Source organism: Lethenteron reissneri, chromosome 60 (assembly GCF_015708825.2).
Source record: "Lethenteron reissneri isolate LAM-NWPU_2019-01 chromosome 60, ASM1570882v1, whole genome shotgun sequence".
NCBI lineage: Eukaryota > Metazoa > Chordata > Hyperoartia > Petromyzontiformes > Petromyzontidae > Lethenteron > Lethenteron reissneri.
In genome coordinates this window covers 4,912,058-4,936,135 of record NC_083838.1, presented here as the reverse complement: position 1 = coordinate 4,936,135, position 24,078 = coordinate 4,912,058, and the positions used below count along the sequence as shown (strand labels likewise).

General features: G+C 52.0%; 1 protein-coding gene across 1 annotated transcript in view; it reads right to left on the bottom strand.

The window, feature by feature from the left end:
- Positions 1-643: 643 nt before the first annotated feature.
- SHCBP1 (SHC binding and spindle associated 1) overlaps positions 644-24,078 on the bottom strand; it is a 40,045-nt gene continuing 16,610 nt past the window's right edge. The window contains exons 9-14 of the mRNA XM_061576078.1: positions 21,830-21,961; positions 21,222-21,340; positions 20,310-20,396; positions 17,979-18,147; positions 3,618-3,841; positions 644-1,506 (exon numbers count right to left, since the gene is read on the bottom strand). Coding sequence (XP_061432062.1) covers positions 1,390-1,506; positions 3,618-3,841; positions 17,979-18,147; positions 20,310-20,396; positions 21,222-21,340; positions 21,830-21,961 — 848 coding nt within the window. The 3' untranslated portion in view covers positions 644-1,389. The remainder of the gene's footprint in view (positions 1,507-3,617; positions 3,842-17,978; positions 18,148-20,309; positions 20,397-21,221; positions 21,341-21,829; positions 21,962-24,078) is intronic.

Below are 24,078 nucleotides of genomic sequence, written 5' to 3'. Positions count from 1 at the left end.
GCTGGGTTAGAGTCCGGGTCTAGGCTGTCCTCATTGAACCCAGGACTGGGAGAGGCTGGGTTAGAGTCCGGGTCTAGGCTGTCCTCAGTGAACCCAGGACTGGGAGAGGCTGGGTTAGAGTCCGGGTCTAGGCTGTCCTCATTGAACCCAGGACTGGGAGAGGCTGGGTTAGAGTCCGGGTCTAGGCTGTCCTCAGTGAACCCAGGACTGGGAGAGGCTGGGTTAGAGTCCGGGTCTAGGCTGTCCTCAATGAACCCAGGACTGGGAGAGGCTGGGTTAGAGTCCGGGTCTAGGCCGTCATCAGTGAACCCAGGACTGAGAGGGGCTGGGTTAGAGTCCGGGTCTAGGCTGTCATCAGTGAACCCAGGACTGAGAGAGGCTGGGTTAGAGTCCGGGTCTAGGCCGTCCTCAGTGAACCCAGGACTGGGAGAGGCTGGGTTAGAGTCCGGGTCTAGGCCGTCATCAGTGAACCCAGGACTGAGAGAGGCTGGGTTAGAGTCCGGGTCTAGGCCGTCATCAGTGAACCCAGGACTGAGAGGGGCTGGGTTAGAGTCCGTGTGTGGACCGACCGCGATGAACCCAGACCGAGAGGCTGGGTTAGAGTCCGTGTGTGGACCGACCGCGATGAACCCAGACCGAGAGGCTGGGTTCATCGCAGCGACGTGAAATCCGCAGGCGGTGGGGACCCGCCGTGTGTTTCGTGCATCGGGAGGGGAGGAGCGGTGGCCTCTAGCGGCTGCCGAGGGAGGCTCCGGCAGCTGAAGAGGGCGGCTGCCACGGAAGCGCGACGACGCCCCCGGGGGCTCCGACACACGAGAGCGTGGCAGGAAAGAGCTGCAGGTGCCATCAGGGAGAGGAGGAGGTTGGTATGGATGTGGACGCGCGCGAAGGATGGAGGAGGATAGGTCGAGACCGGAGCGTGGCATGAGAGCGGCGTAGATGCCACCAGGAAGAGTAGGTGGATGCTGGTGGATGCTGATGGGTGGGAAGCGTGTGCGCGGGGGGTGCTGGAGGTCAGGTGACCGCGACGGACGCCGGAGTGGTGCCCAGGGGGCTAGCGACCAAGGTGGTGGTGGTGGCGGTGATGATGGAGACTGTAGCACGTGCCAACTTGTGTAGACAAGGAGAAGCCCCCAAACGTCAGATGGTAGTGGCGGCGAGTTTGCAAGAGGTCGGGTGTCGACCGAGCAACGGCCGCGCGATCTGGTAGGAGGGAAGGAGGGGCGATGCATAGCGGCACCAACGTCAATCATGCCGCGATCTGGAGTTGGTGAGGTCCTCCAAGTCCCTCTGACGTGCGGCGGCCGCGTCGACCGAGGGGGGAGGGGGTGGGGGGGGGGGCGACAACGCCGGACGACCCCCCCGCCCCCCGCGCCGCGCAGGAGTCGGTCAGTAGTAGAGGATTCCGAAACTGCCCTTTCCGTTGTGGCGGAACGAGTTGCCCACGATGGAGATGAACATCTCGGCGGGAAGGTCTCCCGTCGTCGCCGCGTCTCCCCCGCACGCCTGCAGCGACAGTGACGGGGGGAGGGAGGCAGGAAACAAAACCACACGTGAGTGAGCGAGCGAGTGAGCGGGCGAGCGGGCGAGCGAGCGCGTCAAACGCGACGATTGCGTCTTTGGGGAAACGGCGTTCCGTTGCGGAGAGCGGCAGTGCGGGCGACTAGTACACGGCACTGTGGGCCCAGCGATTCCAGTTCGATTATGAGAATACGTTTGACCCTTGCTGGCAGTAAAATTATTGTGTCGAGATGATAAAAACACGAGACAGAAACATTTTGATTTTTGATTTAAAGCTTTCGTGACTGCAGGAATTCATCTTCTTGGTTCTTTGGGTAAAGTCATCACGTAGAAGGGAAATAATACAATAATAAAAATTAAACATAATACATTACAATTCTCACGACGTTTCGGCCACAACGCAAGCAGCCGTCCTCAGGTGAAGAACAGGTCTGTCGGAAAGGCAGCGTCTGAATGAACACCACCAGGTTTGGCAGCGTATATTTAAGCTGGGTTGGTGTTCATTCAGATGCTGTCTTTCCGACAGACCTGTTCTTCACCTGAGGACGTGAGAATTATTTTATCATGTTTTATTTTTTATTATTTTATTACTTCCCTTCTACGTGACTTTACCGAAAGAACCAAGAAGATGAATCTCTGCAGTCACGAAAGCTTTAAATCGAAATTTATGGTCAAGCAGTCGCCGTCATCAACACGGCATGGGGCGGCAGGCCACTATCCAGCGGTGGATTGAAAGTGGTTGTGAATTATTCCATTCCATTGGAACCTCATTTGCCAGTAAAAATATGATAATTGGTTTTTTACCCTTCTATCTGGCAACAAAACTGACACCTTGTTTTTACAAGGAGTCATGTTTACATAGACCACAATACCTGCAGTCATAATGCAAACAAAAAACATAACTTTGATAATGTGCACTGTTTTTTGTTTGCATTATGACTGCAGGTATTGTGGTCTATGTAAACATGACTGCTTGTAAAAACAAGGTGTCAGTTTGTCAGATAAAAGGGTAAAAAAACAATTATCAATTATTCCATTGCGAGTAAGCAACACGCGTGGGTCAGAGAGATCCTTAGGAACACGCGACCGCAGTTTACGAATATAAAGTTTCACTTAATCAGTGCGATGTGCGAGCCTATCGCTGTGACCCCCCCCCCCCCACTGAAACCACCCTGCCCCCCCCATGACCTCTCCAAAAACAAAGATCCCCAGTATACTAATAGGGTGTTTCCCCTTTTTTCTGGCAACAAAACTGACACCTTTTGCAAGGAATCACGTTAACATTAACCACAAAACTTGCAGTCAAAATGCAAACAAAAAACTATACTCTTAATAATTGATGCATTGTCCTTGAAACTCATTGATCCACACCAGAGACAGCTTTCCTTAGAGCCTAGTCTCATACGGTGTTCGACCAGATGATGCCAAAAGGCGCATTTCCCATATCCCTTCCCTTTCATGCTGCTAATCCTGCATAATGCACGGGCATGAGTAGTACTAATCACATACCTGCATTTCCCATAAATATGCTAAATGCCTCTTGATATGCATATTCTTTTGTCAAGGCACTCTTTTCCCCACTTCCAACCCAGCTTATATATATGCTCCAAGCACGTGTGCTGTTTCATTCAGACGCTGTCGCCACGACAGACCTGGTTTTCACCTGAGGACGGCTGCTTGCGTTGTGACCGAAACGTCGTGAGAATTGTTTTATTATGTTTTATTTTTATTATTTTATTACTTCCCTTCTACGTGACTTTGCCGAAAGAACCAAGAAGACAACGCACCATCAGAGTAATGAGAGCTCGGGGTGAACATCTACATCACGAGGCCTCCTTTGCCAGTACCAAAATACACTAATAGGGTTTCTCCCCTTTTTTCTGGCAACAAAACGTGCAAGGAATGATGTAGATCCCCCGTACAGCCTGAACAGACTGTTGGGGCAAGTGCTTGTTAGCAAGCAGCACCACGGGGGAAAAGAGAGAGAGAGACAGAACGCACAACGGGCATCGTCGGGGTCGGGCTTGCTCGAACCCACGACCTCCCGCGCACCAGGCGAGGGCGATAACATCCCGCCACCGTTTCCCGTTAGTCACCTGCGTTTCCATCGGCTGCTCAGGGTTGCCGGCGGCGGCGACGGCGGCGGCGGCGCTTTCCCTCCACTCCCTCTTCGTCTGCGACGAGTTCACCAGCTCCACCGCGATCGCCTCCTCCGGCTCCAACAAATCTGTCGTCGCCGTCGCCCGCCCGCCATCGTCGCCCCCCTTCTCCTCCGCAGCGCCCTCGCGAGACGGTAGCGACGGGCTCTGTCCGAGGTCGCCTGCGGTTGCAACGGGGGGGGGGGGGGGGGTAAACGCAGGGGCCGGGCGAGAAGGGGGGGTCAGAGTCATTAGGAATCTTCGTATTTAGTTTTGATGATAGTTTTTGGAGGCATTCATGCCCCATCGTGTTATTTCACGCGTCGTTATATTTACAGTATGCACAGCGAGCAAAGGCTCTGCTATCCGGCACTTTGCCATCCAGAATGCTCTATTAACCGGAAGCTGTCATAAAAGCAATGGAACTTTCGATTTAAAGCTTTCGTGACTGCAGGGATTCATCTGAAGATTAATCTAAATCGAAATTTCCATTGCTGTCTATGACAGCTCCCGGTTAATAGAGCGTTCTGGATGGCAACGTGCCGGATAGCAGAGCTAATTTTATTATGTTTTATTTTTATTATTTTATTATTTCCCTTCTACGTGACTTTCTTCCCTTTATTAATGCTAACCCTACTCCCTCCCTTTGATGCTGCTAATCCTGCATAATGCACGGGCATAATATGACTTTGAAAGCCCCCGCCCACCTCCTACGCATTCCACAAGTAGTGACTAATCCCATATCTGCATTTCCCAGAAATATGCTAAATTCCTCTTGATATGCAAATTCCTTTGTCAAGGCGCTCTTCCCCCTCCAACCCAGCTTAAATATACGCTGCCAAGCGTGGTGGTGCTCATTCAGATGCTGTCTTTCCGACAAACCTGTTCTTCACCTGAGGACGGCTGCTTGCGTTGTGGCCTAAACGTCGTGAGAATTGCATTTTATTATGTTTTATTTTTATTACTTCCCTTCTACGTGACTTTACCGAAAGAACCAAGAAGATGAATCCCTGCAGTCACGAAAGCTTTAAATCTAAACCAAGAATAAGGTAAAGCCCGCCGAGCCGATTGGCCTCTTCTTCAGAAGCGACCTGACCACCATCGCAGACGACAGCTCAACGAATCGGTTGGCTACGTACGGTGCGAAAGAAGTTCAACCCACGCACCTACGTGCGCCGCACTAAATCGCATCGTTGCTAATCCCCCGCTCGGCGCCTTGGGCGTCTGCGTGCAAAGAGCTTCATAGCTCATCGGATTCCTCCAGTGCAAATAACCTTCTGATTCTTGGAGGTTCAGGGGAAGCACGACAGGGGTGGTAATGCGGCAAAACGCTCTGCTATCCCGGCATCCGTGTGGGAGGTAAAATCCGATGAGCCGTGAAGCTCTTTTTCACAGATGTGCCCGGCGAGGGGCAGAGGTCGCAACCGGGTACCCGATACCCATACCCTACCCGATACCCGGCTACCCGTACCTGGCCGGGTATGGGTAGGGTACGGGTACCCGTTTGCGACCCTGGTGCGGCCGGGTACGGGTACGTGTAGGCCGTGAGCCACTGGTGAGTAACCGTTTGCAACTCATTTCCCAACGTCTTGTCTCTTCTCACAAATCAAGTTCCTAGAATCAACCCACCCGCGCCTGCAACATGGCTTCATCCCAGAGGTCGCAATCAGGTACCCGATACCCGTACCTTACCCGTACCCGGCCGGGTATGGGTAGGGTACGGGTACGGCCGGGTACGGGTACCCGTTTGCGACCCTGGTGCGGCCGGGTACAGGTACGGGTAGGCCGTGAGTCACTAGTGAGTAACCGTTTGCAACTCATTTCCCAACGTCTTGTCTCTTCTCGCAATTCAAGTTCCTAGAATCAACCCACCCGCGCCTGCAACATGGCTTCATCCCAGAGGTCGCAATCAGGTACCCGATACCCGTACCTTACCCGTACCCGACCGGGTATGGGTAGGGTACGGATACGGCCGGGTACGGGTACCCGTTTGCGACCCTGGTGCGGCCGGGTACAGGTACGGGTAGGCCGTGAGTCACTAGTGAGTAACCGTTTGCAACTCATTTCCCAACGTCTTGTCTCTTCTCGCAATTCAAGTTCCTAGAATCAACCCACCCGCGCCTGCAACATGGCTTCATCCCAGAGGTCGCAATCAGGTACCCGATACCCGTACCTTACCCGTACCCGACCGGGTATGGGTAGGGTACGGGTACGGCCGGGTACGGGTACCCGTTTGCGACCCTGGTGCGGCCGGGTACAGGTACGGGTAGGCCGTGAGTCACTAGTGAGTAACCGTTTGCAACTCATTTCCCAACGTCTTGTCTCTTCTCGCAATTCAAGTTCCTAGAATCAACCCACCCGCACCTGCAACATGGCTTCATCCCAGAGGTCGCAATCAGGTACCCGATACTCGTACCCTACCCGTACCCGGCCGGGTATGGGTAGGGTATGGGTACCCGTTTGCGACCCTGGTGCGGCTGGGTACGGGTACAGGTACGGGTAAGGAATCAAAACCCGTTTGCGACCTCTGGCGAGTGGGCACGGGGCGAGCGAGTTACCGCAACAACAACACAACAGGCAGAGGAGTGCGCGATAGTGAAGGGAGTTATCAAGTGAGGAGCATACACGCAGACAGTCCCCGGGATGCGGAAGACCCCGACTCACGGAAACCCCCACCCTTACGGAAATGCTCCCAGGGATCGTGTTTTAAAAAAAGATGTAATTTCAACGTGCAAAAATGTTTGCGTTGGTTACGTAGGCAGTGTGTGGGATGATACGGTGGTCCTGTATGGGATGAGACGAGGGTTCTGTATGGGATGAGGGTTCTGTATGGGATGAGGGTTCTGTATGGGATGAAACAAGGGTTCTGTATGGGATGAAACAAGGGTTCTGTATTGGGTTCTGTATGGGATGATACGGTGGTTCTGTATGGGATGAGATAAAGGTTCTGTATGGGATGAGATTAGGGTTCTGTATGGGATGAGATGGGGGTTCTGTATGGGATGAGATAAAGGTTCTGTATGGGATGAGGGTTCTGTATGGGATGGGATGAGGGTTCTGTATGGGATGAGATGAGGGTTCTGTATGGGATGAGACGAGGGTTCTGTATGGGATGAGGGTTCTGTATGGGATGAGGGTTCTGTATGGGATGAGGGTTCTGTATGGGATGAGACGAGGGTTCTGTATGGGATGAGGGTTCTGTATGGGATGAGGGTTCTGTATGGGATGAGATGAGGGTTCTGTATGGGATGAGATGAGGGTTCTGTATGGGATGAGGGTTCTGTATGGGATGAGATGAGGGTTCTGTATGGGATGAGATGAGGGTTCTGTATGGGTTGAGGGTTCTGTATGGGATGAGATGAGGGTTCTGTATGGGATGAGGGTTCTGTATGGGATGAAGATTCTGTATGGGATGAGACGAGGGTTCTGTATGGGACGAGACGGGGGTTCTGTATGGGACGAGGGTTCTGTATGGGATGAGGGTTCTGTATGGGATGAGGGTTCTGTATGGGATGAGGGTTCCGTATGGGATGAGATGAGTGTTCTGTATGGGATGAGACGGGGGTTCTGTATGGGACGAGACGAGGGTTCTGTCTGGGATGAGACGAGGGTTCTGTATGGGATGAGATGAGTGTTCTGTATGGGATGGGACGAGGGTTCTGTATGGGATGAGACGAGGATTCTGTATGGGACGGTGGTTCTATATGGGATGAGACGAGGGTTCTGTATAGGACGAGACGAGGCTGCGTGGTGTATAATTGCTCTGCATTGCGCCACGTTGCCGCCGCGTCAGACGCGAGACGGGGTTCTGTGTTGTAGCCCAGAGACACACAGAACCCCGTCTCGCGTCAGACGCGAGACGGGGTTCTGTGTGTCGCCCAGAGACACACAGAACCCCGTCCCGCGTCAGACGCGAGACGGGGTTCTGTGTGTCGCCCAGAGACACACAGAACCCCGTCTCGCGTCAGACGCGAGAAGGGGTTCTGTGTGTCGCCCAGAGACACACAGAACCCCGTCTCGCGTCAGACGCGAGACGGGGTTCTGTGTGTCGCCCAGAGACACTGTCTAAGGGCTTCCTAGCAGATCCGTCTACAGGCTCGACGTCGCGTCTCCCTCCACGGGGGGGGGCCCGGGGGGGGGGCCGTCGTTTCTTAACCCATTTTCTCCGGGGGACAATGAGGTGTTCCGGCCGGCGGTACTAAATAAACCCGCCGCATTTGCCCCAAGTCAACTCCCACCGATGAATATTCATCGAAAGCCTCGCTGCTTTTGCAGCCAACGATAGGTAATTTCATTTTTTTTTTCAATTCGTAAAAAATAAACTCCCGCCGACATGAACCCCGCGCACACACGGGTCAACGGGGCCGACCTCGCGGATCGACGCGAGAAAATGTTACAAGCGGTACCGATCGGCGATCTCGCCGATCGACAGAATAAATCTCTCCAAAGCGCTCGCTCGCTCGCTCAGGTTCGCAAGCACGTAGTGGAAGGTGAGGGGTGAGGGGGGGGAAGGGCTGGTCAGAGCCGCCAAGTTCAAATCCCGACCGGGGTCTGCCATTCCCCACGTCCCTCGCCCAAGTCCACAGTTTGCTCCGTGTTGAAACAATGCTGCCGAAAATCACGATGCACTCCACCAGCCAGACAAGCCGTGCAGTGCCGATGAGTTGTGCAGGAGGTACTTTTATTTCTTTTAACTGGAGAGTCGGATATACGTGAAGGACACAATCTGCTAATTGCGTTGTTTTAAATTGGTTAAAACCATTCAAACTCTGTCTACTTGACGGACCTGTTCTCCACCTGAGGACGGCTGCTTGCGTTGTGGCCGAAACGTCGTGAGAATTATTTTATTATGTTTTATTTTTATTATTTTATTACTTCCCTTCTACGTGACTTTACCGAAAGAACCAAGAAGATGGTTAAAACCACTTGAGCAACATTGGCCTCGATTGCTAGATCAGCTATTTACTCTTAAAACAAATAATCAGGTAAGGCCCACTCAGCTACGTAGCGCTTTCTCAGACGCGGCCTGACCACCAATTGTAGCTCAACGGAGTGGCCTATCATCGTTGCGTGGAAATGTAGAGCGGCAGCCAAAACGCGTGACGTTGATTCTAATCGTGGAGGGAAAAATTCACGACGACCACAGGGAGAGGGGACACGGAAACTCCAAATACACAAGCAGGCATCAGAGTCGAGGTTAAACCCACAACCTCCTGCATATCCAGCGAGGTAGTTAACATCTCGCCGCCGCCGCGCCACGGCGAATGTACCCGTCTGTGAAACGTAGCGCCTTCGCAAAGGCTTCACACTGTGCGAATGGCGCCAACACCAAACGTACGACTTATTTTTATCATAACTCTTACGAGCTTAACCCCTGCCTCCCCCCTTCTGCCACGTATACTCCCGCGCGTTCTTCATGCGATCTCAATACAGCTTTTCCATCCTCGGGTTTGCGAGAGCTGGGAAGGTGCATCACTGGTGACCGGGCTGAGAAACTCGCAACACAGGGTCTCAGTCTGTGTTCATCATGGGTAGCTGAGACCCGGACTCAAACCCAGCCTCTCAGTCTGGGTTCATCACGGGTAGCTGAGACCCGGACTCAAACCCAGCCTCTCAGTCTGAGTTCATCACGGGGAGCTGAGACCCGGACTCAAACCCAGCCTCTCAGTCTGTGTGCATCACGGGGAGCTGAGACCCGGACTCAAACCCAGCCTCTCAGTCTGGGTTCATCACGGGTAGCTGAGACCCGAACTCAAACCCAGCCTCTCAGTCTGAGTTCATCACGGGGAGCTGAGACCCGAACTCAAACCCAGCCTCTCAGTCTGAGTTCATCACGGGGAGCTGAGACCCGGACTCAAACCCAGCCTCTCAGTCTGGGTTCATCACGGGTAGCTGAGACCCGGACTCAAACCCAGCCTCTCAGTCTGAGTTCATCACGGGGAGCTGAGACCCGGACTCAAACCCAGCCTCTCAGTCTGAGTTCATCACGGGGAGCTGAGACCCGGACTCAAACCCAGCCTCTCAGTCTGAGTTCATCACGGGGAGCTGAGACCCGGACTCAAACCCAGCCTCTCAGTCTGGGTTCATCACGGGCAGCTGAGACTCGAATTCGAACCCAGGCTCTGTTCATCACAGGCTCTCAGCGGTATTGGCTCTCCGCGTGTGCGTCTGACGCGGCGACACGAATCCACGCGGGGACGAGCCGCTCTGGGCGCAGCGGCACGGAGGGAAGAGCGGCCTCTAGTGGCTGGCGAGAGGCTCCTCTTGATGAAGAGGCTGCCGTTGCCGACGGGCTCCGTGCCCGTCACCTCGCGCGGGGCCGTTCCACCGGAGCGACGGCGATTTCAGAGTCTAGCCGAGCCGTACACAATGATCTTTGATATTCATTAATCTTTTTTTGTCCGGAATCCGATCGACTGAATGTATGCGGTCGATGGGAGAATTAAATTTTTGTGAATCCACCTTTGGTCACGTGGTCGGGGTGGCCTCTGAATTGTCCATTAGTTTGCTTCGCAACGATCTCCCGCAAAACGAATTACGTGCGCGAAGCGGGACAAATGGGGCCTCGCAAGTCCTTCGAGTCGGTTTTGTCTCTCCGTTCGGACAGGAGAATGATTTAGGCGTCACTTCACGATTGATGAATTCCATTTCCGCGTAGGCATTTAGTCAAATAGCTTCGCTAATTGCGCTCCAACAATTGGTCCCGCTTCCTTCATGTTCACTCGCAGCCATTCCATCTGGTGCGGAAGCGTTCCCTGTGCCCACGCTGCAAAGGACACCGCTCCGACTTCGTGAAATGCGGCGTCGCTTCATCTGCAAAAACGGCGCGATCCCTGGCAAAAACGGCATCTCGTTTTTTTGCTGCAGAGATGCGCATCAAATTCCTCCGTCAATTATACCATTTTCACCCTCCCCGCTCTCATTCGCGGAAGAGTCAACCGTGACATAAACAAATGCCGCTGGGTTGCCACGTGATGGTATGGTAGTGGTGGTGGCGGTGGTGGTGGCGGTGGTGGTGGTGGTGGCGGTGGTGGTGGTGGCTATGCACATGGCCTCTGCAATCCTGCAGTACGGAGGCAGCGAAGGTTGGTCGTTCGCCGCACGAACATATTCCCCGGCTTGCCAGAAGGCAGCATGTTGATTCGATGCGAATAACCCAACCAATAAGAGGTGGTGCATATTCTCGGATTAACATGATGCATTGCAACTTACGCAACGACATTAACCCCCCCCCCCCCCCCCTCTTGGTCTTCGCACCCGCAGTGACATGACCGTTACTCGCACGCGTGGGTTGTACTGCGGGTACACCAGTGTTCCCACACCCCACATGTATGTCACATGCATATCACATGTATATCACATGAATAACACTGGTCAACAAAAAATAAACATTTTGTTCTGGCCTGGACTTTTGCAGCTGTTCTAGACTAATTTCAGGGTGCTGATTCCAAATCTGATCTCAGATTTGCTCTATCACTTCTCATTTTTATGCTATCAGCATACCCCATTTTCATTGATTTCACCCGAAATTAACTGTCACTTATGATTGCAAGTTGTTGCGAGTCAGTGACTGCTTTAGTATTAAAATATGGTGCTGTATTTTTAGGATAGTATGTTTATAATGTCATTTTATGTAGATATCCACATTTATTTCATTTTTTTCTTCTGCAGTTTTTATTGAAAATGCAATATTTGATATCTCAAAAACCTGATGTGATAGACAAAAACTGATGCCAGATTTGGAATCAGCACCTTAAAATTACCTTCAACCCGTTGGAATACCTTATGCCAGAAAAAGTGTGTTAACCAGTGTAATCACTCGTTAGTGGGGGTTGGATAAACATCACAAAAATAGGATCACAGAACTCGGGCAATTGTTAAATCTGTGGTATATCCCGTGCCTCTGAGTCTAAGGAAATCTCACTAACTTTCACTTAGATTTATGTTTATTAAATTATATAAAATACGTTAGACATTGTATAATAAATTTAGTTTTAAGTCTCAACGAAGTGGCTTATCGCGTGGACATTTATAGCAGCCAAATACTTTAAAAGCACCTTGCTACATGTGAAGGTAAGAGAATCAAGAGGAACCACGAAAAAAAATCCACACGACCACGGGGAGAACAGGCAAACTGTAAATACACGGCCGTCAGCGTCGGGATGGAGGATCGAACCCACGACCTCCTGCACACCAGGCGAGGTAGTTAACATCTCCTAGCCACCGTGATGATGATGAGAGAGAGACACGCAAACTCCAAATATACAGCAGCAGGCGTCAGGGTCGGGATCAAACCCACGACCTCCTGCACACCAGGCGAGGTAGTTAACATCTCCTAGCCACCGTGATGATGATGAGAGAGAGAGACACGCAAACTCCAAATATATAGCAGCAGGCGTCAGGGTCGGGATCAAACCCACGACCTCCTGCACACCAGGCGAGGTAGTTAACATCTCCTAGCCACCGTGATGATGATGAGAGAGAGAGAGACACGCAAACTCCAAATATACAGCAGCAGGCGTCAGGGTCGGGATCAAACCCACGACCTCCTGCACACCAGGCGAGGTAGTTAACATCTCCTAGCCACCGTGATGATGATGATGGGAGAGAGACACGCAACGCAAACTCCAAATATACAGCAGCAGGCGTCAGGGTCGGGATCAAACCCACGACCTCCTGCACACCAGGCGAGGTAGTTAACATCTCCTAGCCACCGTGATGATGATGAGAGAGAGACACGCAAACTCCAAATATACAGCAGCAAGCGTCAGGGTCGGGATCAAACCCACGACCTCCTGCACACCAGGCGAGGTAGTTAACATCTCCTAGCCACCGTGATGATGATGATGAGAGAGACACGCAAACTCCAAATACACAGCAGCAAGCGTCAGGGTCGGGATCGAACCCACGACCTCCTGCACACCAGGCGAGGTAGTTAACATCTCCTAGCCACCGTGATGATGATGAGAGAGAGAGAGACACGCAAACTCCAAATATACAGCAGCAAGCGTCAGGGTCGGGATCAAACCCACGACCTCCTGCACACCAGGCGAGGTAGTTAACATCTCCTAGCCACCGTGATGATGATGAGAGAGAGAGAGACACGCAAACTCCAAATATACAGCAGCAAGCGTCAGGGTCGGGATCAAACCCACGACCTCCTGCACACCAGGCGAGGTAGTTAACATCTCCTAGCCACCGTGATGATGATGAGAGAGAGAGAGACACGCAAACTCCAAATATACAGCAGCAAGCGTCAGGGTCGGGATCAAACCCACGACCTCCTGCACACCAGGCGAGGTAGTTAACATCTCCTAGCCACCGTGATGATGATGAGAGAGAGAGAGACACGCAAACTCCAAATATACAGCAGCAAGCGTCAGGGTCGGGATCAAACCCACGACCTCCTGCACACCAGGCGAGAGAGTTAACATCTCACCACGGGGGGAGAGAGAGAGAGACACGCAAATTCCAAATATACAGCAGCAGGCGTGCATGTTTTGCACCTTAACCTCCAATCGGCTTCGTAACAAACAAACTAAAATACATTTGTGAGTGCATCAAGCCATCAGCTCGAATTCCACATCCTAATCAACGTAAAACCATTTGTAGTGCAGCGTTGCGCTAACACCTACACTGCAACATCAGCATCATCATCAGCAGCATCATCATCAAGAGAAGCATCATCAACAGCAGCATCATCAGTAGCAGCAGCAGCATCATCAGTAGCAGCATCATCATTATCAGTAGTAGCATCAGCAGCAGCATCATCATCATCATCAGCAGCAGCAGCAGTAGTAGCAGCATCATCATTATCAGTAGCAGCATCATCAGCAGCAGCATCAGCAGTAGCAGCAGCATCATCAGTAGCAGAATCATCATCAGTAGCAGCATCATCAGCAGCAGCATCATCAGCAGCAGCATCATCATCATCAGCAGCAGCAGCAGCATCATCATCAACAGAAGCAGCATCAGCAGTAGCAGCATCATCATCAGCAGCATCATCATCATCATCAGCAGCATCATCATCATCAGCAGCAGCAGCATCATCATCATCAGCAGCAGCAGCAGCATCATCAGCAGAAGCAGCATCATCAACAGCAGCATCATCCTGCCACCACGGCGCCGCATCACGTGGCAGGAGGAGGTTGTGATGGTTGGGAAGCACTTGCAGTGGTGCAGGAGGATGGATAGGGCAAGCAACTTTGGAGGCTGGGACGACGGGCGTGGCAGGTAGGTGCTGGAGATGTTATTGTGAGGCGCTAGCGATGGGTGGGACGCACGGTTGTGCAGGGCAGTGGAGGGCAGGTCGTCGAGATGGGCAAGAAAAGACCTAAAGCCAAGCGCGGTGGCGGAGGTGATGAGGGCAGACCCCGGGGGGGAAAAAAAACCGGGTGTCAACTGTTCCACAGCTCGGTGGACCTGGCCAAACGGAAAGGAAGCGATGGCGAGGCTGTGGCAGAGGTCGCAAACGGGTTTTGATTCCTTAACCGTACCCGGCCGCACCAGGGTCGCAAACGGGTACCCGTACCCGGCCGGGTACGGGTAGCCAGGTATCGGGTAGGGCATGGGTATCGGGTACCCGATTGCGACCTCTGAGATGAAGCCATGTTGCAGGCGTGGGTGGGTTGATTCTAGGAACTTGAATTGTGAGAAGAGACAAGACGTTGGGAAATGAGTGACAAATAGTTACTCACCAGTGACTCACGGCCTACCCGTACCCGGCCGCACCAGGGTCGCAAACGGCTACCCGTACCCGTACCCGGCCGGGTACGGGTAGCCAGGTATCGGGTAGGGTACGGGTATCAGGTACCCGGTTGCGACCTCTGGGCTGGTGGTTGTGGCACCGAATAGCACCGGCCTAGACTGACCTTGACACGATCCCCCGCCCCCCCCCCCCCCGACACACGAAGACGTGCGCCGATAGAAATCAACGGAAGAGCGCGCGCTAATTTGACGCGTCTTGAAACCCACTCGAATTAAGGGAAGGAACCGGCCGAGCGCAATCATTACCGAGCTGTGGAAGCGGGGCCGGCAAGGCTCGCCGTGTAATTCATTATAATTTCCAACAGAATAATCCCTCTTACTCCGACTACATCAATATTGCCGTGGCGGCTTAACTAGATAACAGCTGGTGGTGTCCAATAATAAAGCCACCGCCGTCCCACTTGCAATGTCTATTCTCATCATATTTTTTTCTTCACACGGAATATGATTACCTACCACGCTGCGGGGCGCACGGATCGCAAGCCGGAGGGGGTCCCGAGTTCGAATTACCGCTCGTTCGTCGACCCGGACGATGACCGTCATTACAATCGTCGTCATCATCATCTCTCCGTGGTCGATAAACAGCAATCGGTGTCCAATAATAAAGCCGCCACAGCCGCCGTCCCACTCCCAATGTCTATTCTCGTAGAATATTTTTTACAATACATTTGTTTTTTTTTGCACTTCATAAGAAGATGATTATCACGCGCTGCGTCTTTCCGCTGCGGTGCGGGGCCGTTCGGATCGAAGAGCCGGAGAAGGGGTCGCGAGTTCGAATCACGCTCGGCCATCGACGCGGACGATGACCATCATTATAATCATCATCATCATCTCTCCGTGGTCGACAAAACGAGCGCCAGCTGGTGACAGGTCAACACGCCGCTGCTGCACGGCGCCATTTGTCAATCCACTGCCAAACGCATCTTTTTAGTGTGCCATGAAGTAGGGCCGTTGCCCGAAACGTCGCCTATTATATATATAATTTCCCCCCCCCATTTAAGCGCACACACGCGCCAAGTGTTGATGACGAACGCGTTGAGTTTCCACTCCTGGAACGAGGGCCTGCCAACGCCGTGCAAAGCTAAGGAGGGCTTAACGACCACACTTCGCCACGCCGGCTCAGTGCGAGTTGGCGAAAGCTGCGAGCGTACACATGGGACCGCGCGCGGGCAGGCTTTACGGGAAGTGGATTCGTTCCGCTGCCATCTGCTGCTACCCGCCACGTGGCCCCGCAAATGCCGGCATATGGCAACGGTGGTCACCTGTCCGAGCAATATCCAGGCTGGGCCGCGCTTAGCCCCCCACATCTGACGAGGTCGCACGCATTTCGCGTGACGCGTTGGCCTGTGGGCACGTCTGCGGCCCTGAAGCTCTGCTGCTGCTGCTGGAGCAGCCTGCGCTGCACGTATTTGAGTGTTTACGCTTCTACTACTACTACCCTGTTATGTACTGTACACTTGTGTTTCGATTTAAAGCTTCTTTCGCGACTGCAGGGATTCATCTTCTTGGTTCTTTCGGTAGAGTCGCGTAGAAGGGAAATAATAAAATAATAAAAATTAAACATAATAAAAATAAAACATGATAAAATAATAAAACTTGATAAAATTATAAAAATAAAACATGATAAAATTAAAAATTCTCACGATGTTTCGGCCACAACACAAGCAGCCGTCCTCAGGTGAAGACACAGAGTTGTCGGAAAGACAGCGTCCCAATGAACACCGCCAAGCTTGGCATCGTATATTTAAGCTGGGTCGGGGGAGGAGAGCGCCTTGACAAAGGAGTTTACATATCTGAATTAACCATTAATATGCTTAATTCCAGTGTTGATATGTAAACGGCTGCTTGTGTTGTGGCCGAAACGTCGTGAGAATTTTAATTTTATTATGTTTTTTTTTATTTTATTATTCCCCTTCTACGTAACTTTACTGAAAGAACCAAGAAGATCTACTTGTGTTTGTCAATCTCGATGACGATTTTAAAGTGCAAAGCTCCCAGTGGATTCCTAATATCGGAGGGAAGAGCGTTCCAGACGGCCCCGTCATCAACATCACCCACCATCACCACCATCCCCCACTTCCTCATCATGCGTGTACCTCCTCACCACCATCAACACCATCATCATTACCACCACCATCACGTACACATGCATGTTCAACTTCTTTCTCACCGTACGTAGCAAACCGTGATAATCGGTAGTGAGGGGGGGGGAGGGGAATGACAACAGACCTAACACAAGAAGCCGTTCTAAAGAAATCAGTTTGTCAATCTAGATGACGATTTCAAATTGCATAGCTCCATTGGCTTCCTGAAATCGGAAGGAAGAGCGTTCCAGACGGCCGCAGAAACAGCGGCGCATTTAAAAGTCTTTGCTCGACGGTCAGCAGCCAAAAGCCGCCGCCGCTGCTGCGATGACCGGAGTTTGCGTCATGATGGTTTATACCCCTCAACCTGAAATCACTGGGGAAGGTCAACATCTGTGGGCTCCAGCCCTTTCTATATAGGCCCCACCTCACCCCCACCCCCCTTCCTGATTGCGCCTCTGAAATTTCTCTTTTTAAGCTCCGCTCCTTATCCGTTAGGCCCCGCCCCTTCTTCGTCAGGCCACGCCCATTCTTCATTAGGCCCCGCCCCTTCTTTAGGCTCCACCCCTTCTTCTTTAGGCCACGCCTGTTTCCTTTAGGCTCCGCCCCTTCCTCTTTAGGCCACGCCTGTTTCCTTTAGGCTCCGCCCCTTCTCCTATAGGCCACGCCTGTTTTCCTTTAGGCTCCGTCCCTTCTTTAGGCCCCACCCCTTCTTCGTTAGGCTCCGCCCCTTCCTCTTCAGGCCCCGCCTCTTTCCTTTAGGCTCCACCCCTTCTTCTTTAGGCCACGCCTGTTTTCCTTTAGGCTCCACCCCCCTTCTTCTTCTTTAGCACCCGCCTATCTTTGTTTAGGCCCAGCCACTCCCTCCGGACATGGAGTCGGCCCTGGCTTTGGTGGTGATGGTGGTAGTGGGAGGTTACGCAAGAGGGGTGGAGAGGGGGGGGGGTGCACGTGCCCCAGTGGCAGAGGTCGCAAACGGGTTTTGATTCCTTACCCGTACCCGGCCGCACCAGGGTCACAAACGGGTACCCGTACCCTACTCGGCTACCCGTACCCGTACCCGTACCCTACCCAAAATGAGTGACAAACGGTTACTCACCGGTGACTCACGGCCTATCCGTACCCGTACCCGGCCGCACCACGGTCGCAAACGGGTACCCGTACCTGGCCGGGTATCGGGTAGGGTACGAGTATCGGGTACCCGGTTGTGACCTCTGCCCAGTGGAGGGGGGGGGTAGGTGACCTGGTTACACGCATCGTTAACAACAATTTCGTTCATACGACCGCCGCTGCTGCTGCTGATATTGACGACGACGATAACGAAGTTGGAGAAATATCGAACCCCGTCCAGGATTTGAACTCTTAACCCCTTCGCCCGTGCGTCAATCGCTCCGACCACATCACGGCATAGCCGGGGGGCAGATTGGATTAACAAAAAGAATGTTTTATAAAGAAACGCGGAACCTACCGGCTGCGTTGTTGTTGTTGAGCTTGAATTGTCCGTGCTTCTCCGCGTGGCAGCCGGGGGGCTTCGAGGCTTCTGGTTTCACGAGGCTGACGGCGTGGCCGTCGTTCTTGCTGATGAGGTTGTTCCTCATGGACAGCTTGGGCATGTCATAGAGAGACTCCATGAAGTCCTGTGGCAGAGAAGGGGTGGGGGAGGTGGGGAGGTGAAAACCTGGGATCACGATCTCTTCGAGCCGAGGCTAAAAGGCGCTATTCCTGAAACCCAATCGTCAAGATTCCGATCCTGGTGGAATATAGAAGTAGCACGTACAACTTATTTTTAAATCCTTTATATTAAGTTCACTTGCTTGCGCGCTTACGACCGTGCAAATCTTTCGGTCGTTTTTTAACCCACTTCCCGTGATCCAATCGAGCTGACATTTTGCACACAGACTCGTTTAGCGTGACAATTTATTTTCGTGAAAAAAAGATTGCCAAAATTTTACACTTTTTAGGGAAAAAAATTATATTTAATTACCAATTGCTTAATGGTGACAGGCAATCATCTGACCCATAGGTGGCAGCGATCTCAAGCCAGAGGACGAGAGGACTCTAGCCGCCACGCATATAAAGGATTTATAGTGAAAAACTTTGTTTTTACGAGTTAAATATTTTTTTTAAACCCAATAGCTCAGACTAAAGGCAAATAGCGCCACCTGGTGGAATAGGTAGACTTTACTCTTTGGTTCTTTCGGTAAAGACACGTCGGAGAAAATAAAAAATTAACCCGTAAAAACAAAGTTTTTCACTATAAATCCTTTATATGCGTGGCATCGGTTTTATTTTATTATTCATTTCTGTTTTTCTTGAGTAAGAGTTTCATTTTTATCACATTGGTATTTTAAATTAAATATGAAAAAAAAAATGTTCCTAAAAAGTAGATAATTTTGGAAAAAGAATTTTCACGAAAATAAATTGTCACGCACAACGAGTCTGTGCAAAATGTCAGCTCGATTGGATCACGGGAAGTGGGTTAAAAAACGACCGAAAAATTTGCACGGTCGTAAGCGCGCAAGCAAGTGAACTTAATATAAAGGATTTAACAAGTATAACCCGTAGAAACAAAGTTTTTCACTATAAATCCTTTATATGCGTGGCGGCTAGAGTCCTCTCGTCCTCTGGCTTGAGATGGCTGCCACCTATGGGTCAGATAATTGTCTGCCAGTATTAAGCAATTGGTAATTAAATATTTAAATTGTTTTCCCTAAACAGTGTAAAATTTAGGAAAACATTTTTCACGAACATTAATTGTCTCGCACAACGAGTCTGTGTGCAAAATGTCAGCTCGATTGGATCACGGGAAGTGGGTTAAAAAACGAGCGAAAGATTTGCACGGTCGTAAGCAAGCAAGCAAGCGAACTTAATATAAAGGATTTAAAAATAACTAGATTTTAGTTCATGTTTTGTTATTTTTCACCTACGTGACTTTACCGAAAGAACCAAAGAGTATGGATCCTTGCAGTCACAAAAACTTCAAATCTAGAATTAGGTAGGCTTTGTCTCGAAATTAAGACCTTGAGATTTTGCTAATGCTTAAACCAGTAACGCTAACACACAAGCCCCATACGCTACCATTAACACTCGCACACACACCAACACTTAGCATTAACAGTAACATTAACAAATCTTGATTTAAAGCTTTCGTGACTGCAGGGATTAATATTCTTGGTTCTTTCGGTAAAGTCACGTAGAAGGGAAATAATAAAATAATATAGATATAAAACTATAGAAATTCTCACGACGTTTCGACTGCAACACAAGCAATCGTCATCAGGTGTGAAATCCACAGCAAGAAAATTTGAAAAAAGTGCGTTTTTTTCTTAACGTCAGCACCACGGACAGCGATTTCACACCTGATGATGATTGCTTGTGTTGCAGTCGAAACGTCGTGAGAATTTGTATTATTTTATATTAATATTATTTTATGATTTCCCTTCTACGTGACTTTACCGAAAGAACTAGGAGTATGAACCCTTGCGGTCACGAAAGCTTCAAATCTAGAATCTAACACTAGGCTCACATTTTTCGATTTAAAGCTTCTTTCGTGACTCCACCGCTCGGCGAGGTTGAACCGTCGTGGGCTCTTATACGAAGTGAGCCTCTTCATCTTCTTGGTTCTTTCGGTAAAGTCACGTAGAAGGGAAGTAATAAAATAATAAAAATAAAACATAATAAAATAAAAAATAAAAGAATGTTTTTATTATGTTTTTTTATTACTTCCCTTCTACGTGACTTTACCGAAAGAACCAAGAAGACTAGGCTCACACGCAATCGCCCTGACCCGGAGTCTCACCATGATGAGAACGCCCTCACGGCAGTGGTGAATCCCATTGCCAAGCAGGATGCAGGTGCTGCCTGGGTACACCTCCACTCCCGCTCCCTGCACACACACACACACAAAGACAAAGATCACCCGTGTAGTCTCAACGTACTGTTGGGGCAAGTGCTGTTAGCGGGTAGCACCTATGAAGGCTGGAATGGCACACAGGGGGATGGGTGGTCAGCACTGTGCCCGGCCGCCTTTGTCTCCCTCGTGGGGATGCTTACACACCGCACTAGGGTACTCGTTTGAGGCCGAGTCGACCTAGGGGAGGCCTAGGACCGATTCAATAATCATCGCCGGTGTTGGCTGAGAGCGGGAATCGAACTCGGGCCGTAGTGTAGCGCGCTGACCGCTGCACTATCGCTCCTCGTACACGCGCACACACCCAGACATGAACGAAATCAGTAGGACAAGGTCTCTTTCGCGAAACCATCTCATCACATAAATGTTTAGTTTACCCTGGGAGTCTAGGCTACCATGGGAGTTCAGTTTACCATGGGAATTCAGTTTACCCTGGCAGGCCAGTTTACCATGGGAGTCCAGTTTACCGTGGGAGACCAGTTTACCGTGGGAGACCAGTTTACCATGGGAGTCCAGGTCACCATGGGAGTCCAGGTCACCATGGGAGTCCAGGTCACCATGGGAATCCAGTTAACCATGGAAGTCCAGTTTACCGTGGGAGTTCAGTTTACCGTGGGAGTCCAGTTTACCATGGGAGTCCAGTTTACCATGGGAGTCCAATTCACCATGTCCATGGGAGCTTCGTAAGCCCATCGGATTTCTCCAGGATAAACAATTCCGATTCTGATCGGCAGCATTGGCCGGCCGCAACGACCCCTTGACCTTGAACTGGAACAAGAAGGTTGTGGCATGAACGCTCACCTTTGCCCCGTAGAGGTCACAGTTCTTTAAGGTCAGGTGGGCTTTGGGCCTCACCGTGACCCCGGAGGTCTCGCACTGCAGCACGCATTCGTGCAGCTCCGTCTCTCCACGGAGCACACCTAGGGGCGGGACGGTCACATGGGGGCACGCGCATTTCACCACCGTTGCTGCTAATGACAGCGACTGCTCGTGGTGATAACTATGCGACTGCTGCGAATTAATGAATGTTGAAATCCTTTCGCACCGTATGTAGCCGGCAGCGCTAATCGGAGCTGCTAAATAATCATTATTTAGCAGCTGCCACTGCTATGCTACAACTGTTGCTGCTGATAACATTAGTTCTGCTGCTGCTCTTGCTGTCGACATATCTACTGTTGCGACTGATGATGATTCTGCTGCAGCTGATGATGATGCTGCTGCTGCAGCTGATATTACTGCTACTGATAATGTTGTTGATGCTGCTGGTGTTCCTGCTGATGACGATGCTGCTGCTGCTGCTGATGATGATATCACTTGCCGCTGATGATGTTGCTGCTGCTGCCGATTCAGCTGCAGGCTGCTGCTACGCTGATGATGCCGATGATGAATGAATGGTGTCGCTCACTCACGCAGGATGCCCTCGGTGGCGTCGTGCTGGATGAACTTGATGTTGGAGATCGTCACGTGCCGCGCGCTGCACTCCACGAACACGTCGCCCCGCCCACGCATCTCGATCACCACGTCGTCGGCGACGCCGAACCCTGAGAGAGGAGAGACACCGCGGCAAGGGGTCCCCCAACCGGCTTCCAGCCAGCGATGACCGGCGCTCCACCTCCCATCCCACCTCTACATTGAAGAAGCCCCGTGACCTCCCATCTCATCTCTACACTGAGGACGCCCCGTGACCTTCCATCCCACCTCTACACTGAGGAAGCCCCGTGACCTCCCATCTCATCTCTACATTGAGGACGCCCCGTGACCTCCCATCTCATCTCTACATTGAGGACGCCCCGTGACCTCCCATCCCACCTCTACACTGAGGAAGCCCCGTGACCTCCCATCTCATCTCTACACTGAGGAAGCCCCGTGACCTCCCATCCCATCTCTACATTGAGGACGCCCCGTGACCTCCCATCCCACCTCTACACTGAGGAAGCCCCGTGACCTCCCATCTCATCTCTACACTGAGGAAGCCCCGTGACCTCCCATCTCATCTCTACATTGAGGAAGCCCCGTGACCTCCCATCCCATCTCTACATTGAGGACGTCCCGTGACCTCCCATCCCACCTCTACATTGAGGAAGCCCCGTGGCCTCCCATCTCATCTCTACATTGAGGACGCCCCGTGACCTCCCATCCCACCTCTACACTGAGGACGCCCCGTGGCCTCCCATCCCATCTCTACATTGAGGACGCCCCGTGACCTCCCATCCCACCTCTACACTGAGGACGCCCCGTGACCTCCCATCCCACCTCTACACTGAGGACGCCCCGTGACCTCCCATCCCACCTCTACATTGAGGATGCCCCGTGACCTCCCATCCCACCTCTACACTGAGGACGCCCCGTGGCCTCCCATCCCACCTCTACATTGAGGAAGCCCCGTGACCTCCCATCCCACCTCTACACTGAGGACGCCCCGTGGCCTCCCATCCCACCTCTACACTGAGGACGCCCCGTGGCCTCCCATCCCACCTCTACACTGAGGACGCCCCGTGACCTCCCATCCCACCTCTACACTGAGGAAGCCCCGTGACCTCCCATCCCATCTCTACATTGAGGACGCCCCGTGACCTCCCATCTCACCTCTACATTGAAGAAGCCCCGTGGCCTCCCATCCCACCTCTACACTGAGGAAGCCCCGTGACCTCCCATCTCATCTCTACACTGAGGAAGCCCCGTGACCTCCCATCTCATCTCTACATTGAGGACGTCCCGTGACCTCCCATCCCATCTCTACACTGAGGAAGCCCCGTGACCTCCCATCCCACCTCTACACTGAGGAAGCCCCGTGGCCTCCCATCTCATCTCTACACTGAGGAAGCACCGTGACCTCCCATCTCATCTCTACATTGAGGACGCCCCGTGACCTCCCATCTCATTTCTACATTGAGGAAGCCCCGTGACCTCCCATCCCATCTCTACACTGAGGAAGCCCCGTGACCTCCCATCTCATCTCTACATTGAGGACGCCCCGTGGCCTCCCATCTCATCTCTACATTGAGGACGCCCCGTGACCTCCCATCTCATCTCTACATTGAGGAAGCCCCGTGACCTCCCATCCCATCTCTACATTGAGGAAGCCCCGTGACCTCCCATCTCATCTCTACACTGAGGACGCCCTGTGACCTCCCATCCCACCTCTACATTGAGGAAGCCCCGTGGCCTCCCATCTCATCTCTACATTGAGGACGCCCCGTGGCCTCCCATCTCATCTCTACATTGAGGACGCCCCGTGACCTCCCATCTCATCTCTACATTGAGGAAGCCCCGTGACCTCCCATCCCATCTCTACACTGAGGAAGCCCCGTGACTTCCCATCTCATCTCTACATTGAGGACGCCCCGTGGCCTCCCATCTCATCTCTACATTGAGGACGCCCCGTGACCTCCCATCCCATCTCTACATTGAGGAAGCCGCGTGGCCTCCCATCTCATCTCTACATTGAGGACGCCCCGTGGCCTCCCATCTCATCTCTACATTGAGGACGCCCCGTGACCTCCCATCCCATCTCTACATTGAGGAAGCCCCGTGGCCTCCCATCTCATCTCTACATTGAGGACGCCCCGTGGCCTCCCATCCCACCTCTACATTGAGGACGCCCCATGGCCTCCCATCCCATCTCTACATTGAGGAAGCCCCGTGGCCTCCCATCTCA